This window comes from Bos grunniens, chromosome 15 (genome assembly GCF_055505025.1).
Source record: "Bos grunniens cultivar Pamir isolate PY7600 chromosome 15, Bosgru_T2T1.0, whole genome shotgun sequence".
NCBI classification, from domain to species: domain Eukaryota; kingdom Metazoa; phylum Chordata; class Mammalia; order Artiodactyla; family Bovidae; genus Bos; species Bos grunniens.
In genome coordinates, this window is record NC_141179.1 from 79,703,961 (window position 1) to 79,710,641 (window position 6,681).

Consider the following 6,681-nt stretch of genomic DNA (forward strand, 5'->3'; position numbering starts at 1 on the left):
TAATTTTTTGAAAATATTCACATATTTACGGACTAAACCCTGAAAAGCATTTGTGAAACATCATTGTGATACCCATTTGTATTAATAATGATATTTCTAGTGGAAGGCAAAACTAAGAGTAAATAAAGCAAAACTAAAGATGCATGAGGGCTTCCGTGATGGCCCACCTGGTAAAGAATCTGCCTGCAATAGCCCTGTTCCTTCCCTGGGTCAGGGAGACCCCCTGGAGAAAGAAATGGCAACCCACGGCAGCATTTTTGCCAGAGAAACCCCTTGGACAAATAAGCCTGGCGGGCTACAGTCCTGGGGTTACAAGAGTCAGACATGCTTTAGCAACTGAAACACCACCACTGCCAAAAACACATGAATATTTAGAAACTGGCAAAATTAGAAGCCTCATATATTCAGCCTCTTATTGTAACGTTCTTCTAAATTTTTAGTCATTTACTACTCTGGGTATTTTTTTTATAACTGTTTCAATATAATTTAATATTTAATGATTATGTACATCAGTATATAAATATGATTATTTCTGGATCTCTTGATGAGACAGAAGAGCATTTCCACCTTACAACGGGATGTGGAAATTGCTATTTGGTTATTAGCAGGCTTTTAAGTATAGTTTTACGGCAATGGTGCAATATTCAGCGTGTCCTTCAATTTCAAGTGGAATCTGATTGCAAATTGGATAAAATTATCTCACAGGGCACATCTGATAATTGACAATCAGATTTTTTAAAATTGACAATCAGATTTTTAAAAAAGTGTTAAACTCTGAGATAGCTATTTGGGTCTATCCATAGAATGATAAAGCTGTGACAAAACAACCAAAAATGCTTCTATCATTTCTGACCTTTACAGGAAACTTGGAAATTACAAAGTCTGATTTTTTTTTTAGCTTTTCATAATTGCAAAACAAAGACAAGAAAACAAGATTTATACTACTTCTTATTATTACATTTACTGAAGATATTTCACCACAATAACTGTTGACTGATATACATTTCATGTTTCTAATATTAGAAAATTGTTTGCATCAAGTCCAGGTAGACTATCAGGAGGTCTTAAAATTGTAAACAATATTTTAAGTAAGCAAAATGCTAATTTCATGTAAATACTTTTATATTTAATGTTATAAATTTTTCAAATAGTGAAATAATATGTAAATTTAAAAATTAATTTTATTACAGGGCACTCAGAGACTGCAATCATTGAAAATTTATGGTACATATACACAATGGAGTATTACTCAGCCATTAAAAAGAATACATTTGAATCAGTTCTAATGAGGTGGATGAAACTGGAGCCTATTATACAGAGTGAAGTAAGCCAGAAGGAAAAACATAAATACAGTATACTAACGCATATATATGGAATTTAGAAAGATGGTAACAATAACCCGGTGTACGAGACAGCAAAAGAGACACAGATGTATAGAACAGTCTTATGGACTCTGTGGGAGAGGGAGAGGGTGGGAAGATTTGGGAGAATGGCAATGAAACATGTAAAATATCATGTAGGAAACGAGTTGCCAGTCCAGGTTTGATGCACGATGCTGGATGCTTGGGGCTGGTGCATTGGGATGGCCCAGAGGGATGGTATGGGGAGGGAGGAGGGAGGAGGGTTCGGGATGGGGAACACATGTATACCTGTGGTGGATTCATTTTGATATTTGGCAAAACTAATACAATTATGTAAAGTTTAAAAATAAAATAAAATTAGGAAAAAAAAAAGAAAATTTATTGTAACCAATTTTATTGATATTTTTTAAAGGAGCTGCTTAGGCTGACAATATTTTGCACCTAATAATCTTTTTACCTTGATCTGCCATTTACCTCTTACTCTTGTGAGTTAGTTGCTTAGATATACCTGACTCTTTGAGACCACTGGCTCTTCTGTCCATGAAATTCTCCAGGAAAGAAGGCTGGAGTGGGTAGCCATTCCATTTTCCAAGGTATCTTCCCAACCCAGAGATCAAATTCAGGTCTCCTGCATTGCAGATTCTTTATCGTCTGAGCCACCAGGGAAGCCCATCTCTTATTCAGGTACATTCGTACTACGTATATTATTATTATTTCAGATACACTTTTATTTGATTTTATAAAATGTTGATTTGTGTTTTGTATTACATTATCATTTGGTGGAGTTTTGTGGCCTTAAAATACACAAAAGTTAAGTAACAGCCCTATTCCATGTATATTCTTTTATTCATGTCTACAGTATTGTGTGGGGCTTCCCTGGTGGCTCAGTGGTAAAGAATCCACCTGTCAATGCAGGACCTATCCCTGGGTCAGGAAATGGCAAACCCACTTCACTAATCTTGTCTGGGAATTCCCATGGACAGAGGATCCTGGCAGAATACAGTCCATGGGGTCACGAAGAGTCAGAAAGGAATTAGTGACTAAACAATAGCATAGCATTGTGTGACACAGTAACCTTACATTTTTTTTTTGTTTTTTTTAAGTACAGCATCTTATTTTCCAAAAGGAGTTTTTAATGAATCTTCATTATGTGGAAAAAAAATGCCAATGACTACTCTTTCTTTCAGTTTGTTTAGATCTCCTCGCATTCTCCTGGACTCATGCATGACAACGTATATTTGAATTGGTACATACAAATTAATATATGCCAATAGTAGTGAAAATGCTCCTAGGGAAAGATTATATTTTAGGAAAATTTGCATCATAATGAACTTTCATTTTTGCTAACATAGTAAATAAAACTAGAGCATAAAGAATCCACTTTATGGACTTTAGAGGTCCAATTTTAGTCCTGCAGAGGGGAATAGTGAAGGGCTTGGACTAACTTAAATATGCTCCATTCTACTCGACCTAATCCTAACCTATTGATCATTATATCATAGCCTTGACAAATAAGATAATGTCACAGTGCAGAAGAACTGATGCAAAATACATAAAGAAACTCTCTTTGAGCTAAGTTATTGTCACCATGTAATATATATATATTTTTTTTTACCTGAATTCCAGGTAAGCCTAAACACATTGAATCCTTTAATCATTTTTCTCTCCCAACCACCCTGTAAAGAAATATCAGTTTTGCATAAGAAAATAAAGATTTTCAGATAAATTATTTGCCCAAAGTAATCATCTGTATATAACATAAAAGAAAATATAGCAGAGGTTATATCTATATACTGGAGAAGGAAATGGCAACCCACTCCAGTACACTTGCCTGGAAAATCGCATGAATGGAGGAGCCTAGTAGTCTCAAGTGTGTTCTGCACATTTTTGGAATCTATGGCTTTACATTTTTATCATAATTCTCATACAATTGAATAATATAATTTTAATATGTATTAAGTGATATGATTAAGTGATATTATCAAATATAATTTATAAATATCACAATGTGATTGCAATTATATAAATGACTAGTAGAAAACTTTAAATATGTATCATATAAGTTTATATATATAAATTTATATATGAAACACTTTTAATTTTTATTTCATTTCTAATGTACTTCTATGCATATATTTCTGTATCTTTATCTATGTATCTATAGGTATCCACACCTATACGTGTATCTATATATTTATATGGGGCTTCCCAGGTGGCCCTAGTGGTAAAGAATCTGCCTGCCAAGGCAGGAGACATAAGAGACACAGGTTCAATCCCTGGGTCAGGAAGAATCCCTGGAGAAGGCATGGCAATCCACTTCCGTATTCTTGTCTGGAGAATCCCATGGACAGAGGATATTTATCTACCTCTGTATTTATGTCTAGGTATACCATCTATACCACTCTTGTTTTTCAGCTTTAGCACTACCGAGATTTTGGACTGATAAGGGGTGTTATGAGATGTTTAGAAACATAACTGACCATGGACCATTATATGCAAGTACCACTCACCTTCCAGCTGCAATAACAAATATGTCTTTCAGATGTTGACAGCTGTTATTTGCTTAGTAAAATAACTCTATTTGAGAACTAATGAATATCCCAGACTCTGTCTCTATCTTTATTTATGCATATTATTATACATAGGATATGGGATTTTAAAATATATCCTGTTTTGGGAAGTTAGGATGTATTTTACTTATACAAGCTTCACATATGAAAAATCTGCCAGGTGATAATACATGAAATCCACTTACTATGCTTGATGTCTCCACACAGAATACATATCCTGATAAAGCTGCATGAAAACACAAAATCTAACTGTGCCCAATGAATTCATCCTCATGGGAATCACAGACCGCCCTGAGCTGCAGGCTCCATTATTTGGGCTCTTCCTCATCATCTATGTGACCTCAGCGGTGGGCAACCTGGGCATGGTCATCCTCACTAAGGTGGACTCCAGGCTACAGACACCCATGTACTTCCTTCTCAGACACCTGGCTCTTACTGATCTTGGCTATTCAACAGCTGTAGGACCCAAAATGTTGGCAAATTTTATTTTGAGTCAAAATTCAATCTCCTATTACATGTGTGCCACACAGCTGGCTTTCTTCATCATGTTCATTATAAGTGAATTTTTTATTCTGGCAGCAATGTCCTATGACCGCTATGTGGCCATCTGTCAACCCCTGCTTTACACAGTCATCATGTCACAAAGGGTGTGTTGGATACTGGTGGCAATCCCCTACATCTATAGCACATTCGTGTCTCTTATAATCACTGTAAAGATTTTTAATTTATCCTTCTGTGGCTACAATGTCATCAAACATTTCTACTGTGACTGTCTCCCCTTGATATCTTTGGTCTGTTCAAATACGCAAGAAATTGAGCTGATCATTCTGATCTTCGCAGGTGTTAATGTGATCCTCTCCCTTCCAATAATTCTTATGTCTTATTTGCTCATCCTTGTAGCCATTCTCAGGATGAACTCTGCTGAAGGTAGGCACAAGGCTTTTTCTACCTGTGGATCCCACCTGACGGTGGTCACAGTGTTCTTTGGGGCTTTGATATTTATGTATGCGCAACCAGAGTCCAGACACTCCTTTGACACTGATAAAACGGCATCTATATTTTACACCCTTGTTATCCCCATGTTAAATCCCTTGATCTACAGTTTGAGGAACAAAGATGTAAAATATGCACTACAAAATATGTGGAATAAGCTTTGTAACATTTCCTCTTAAAGCCTACATACAATACAATTCCTATCATTTAGATTCTGGGCTTCAAACATTTCTCTGTGTGTCTTTAAATGGACTAGTGAACACAAATAAGTTCAATATACTTTTAGAGATTGGCTTTTATGTGCCAGTAACACATTTATGTGCTGTACCTACACTAGCACACAAAGTAAGGAAAATATCTGCCTTCTTTGAGTGAGAGAGATTAATCATAAATATAATTAAGTAAATGTCATTATACAGGAGAATTGATTAGGAAACTACAGAGTATTCAAGCAGGTAAGGAGAGTGGGTATGCTGTGTGTGAGAAAGGAAGAATCAGTTCAGTCGCTCAGTCGTCCAACTCTGCAACCCCATGAACCACAGCACGCCAGGCCTCTCTGTCCATCACCAACTCCTGGAGTCCACCCAAACCCATGTCTATTGAGTCAGTGATGTCATCCAACCATCTCATCCTCTTTTGTCCCCTTCTCTCCTGCCCTCAATCTTTCCCAGCATTGGGGTCTTTACCAATGAGAAAGGAAGAACAGTAGATATAAAAAGTGAGTTTAAATGTTTATTGCTTTTCTCAACTACTAGAATAAACTTCCCCATGACTATGTGTGCGTTTGGGCATATGCATATATTTTTGCATAAGAACGTCTATCTGTTTGAGCCTCCATACACTTCTAAGGCATATGAAAAATTAAACTTTCCTGGAAAAGGACATGGCAACTCACTCCAGTATTCTTGCTGGAAAATTCCATGGACAGAGGAGCCTGGTGGGCTACACTCCATGGGGTCACAAAGAATTGGGCATGACTGAGAACACAACACAAAAGTTAAACATGTTGTGGTTTCAAGGAGGCTCAGTGTAACATAATGATTTGACCTCAGCAATTATCTGAACTTTCCCAGATGTTTCCATACCGCATGGAGGAGGTTAGTGTCCTGCTCTGCTTTCATCAGTGAAGTTACTTTCATACATGAGCCCTAGAAAGCCTATTAACTCAGCACACTTTGCAATTCAGTAACCTACAAAATCAGCACAATATTTTATTTCAATCAGTTCATTTTCTGTACCAGTGGGCATTCCAATTAAGATGAATTTCCTTGATTATAGTTAGCAATCTTTACTGTATATCTGAAGGTTAAGAAAACAATATTTAAATGCTTTCATCACAAAAGGAAAGGTAATATGATGGAGGTATTGTTGTTGGTGGTGTTCAATCGCTAAGCCATGTTCAAGTCTTTGCAACCCCATAAATCACAGCACTCTAGGCTTCTCTGTATGCCACTATATCCCATCTTTATTGTTTAGTTGGTAAGTCATGTCCGACTATTTGGGACCCCGTGGACTATAGCCAGCCAGGCTCCACTCCATGGGATTTCCCAGGCAAGAATACTGAAGTGGGTTGCCATTTCCTTCTCCAGGAGATATTCCTGACCCAGGGATTGAACCTGCATCTCCTGCATTGGCAGGAAGATTCTTTACCACTGAGCCACCAGAGAATCCCAGAGTTTGCTCAAATTCATGTCCATTGTCAGTGATGCTATCTAATCATCTTATCCTCTGCCACTCCTTTCTCCTTCTACTGATGG

General features: G+C 37.0%; 1 protein-coding gene across 1 annotated transcript; it reads left to right on the plus strand.

Moving 5' to 3' along the window:
* Window positions 1–4,161: 4,161 nt before the first annotated feature.
* Window positions 4,162–5,103, plus strand: LOC147358652 (olfactory receptor 8K3-like). Its single transcript, XM_086342097.1, has one exon. The coding sequence runs from the start codon at window positions 4,162–4,164 to the stop codon at window positions 5,101–5,103; it is 942 nt and encodes a 313-aa protein (XP_086198223.1).
* Window positions 5,104–6,681: the final 1,578 nt, after the last annotated feature.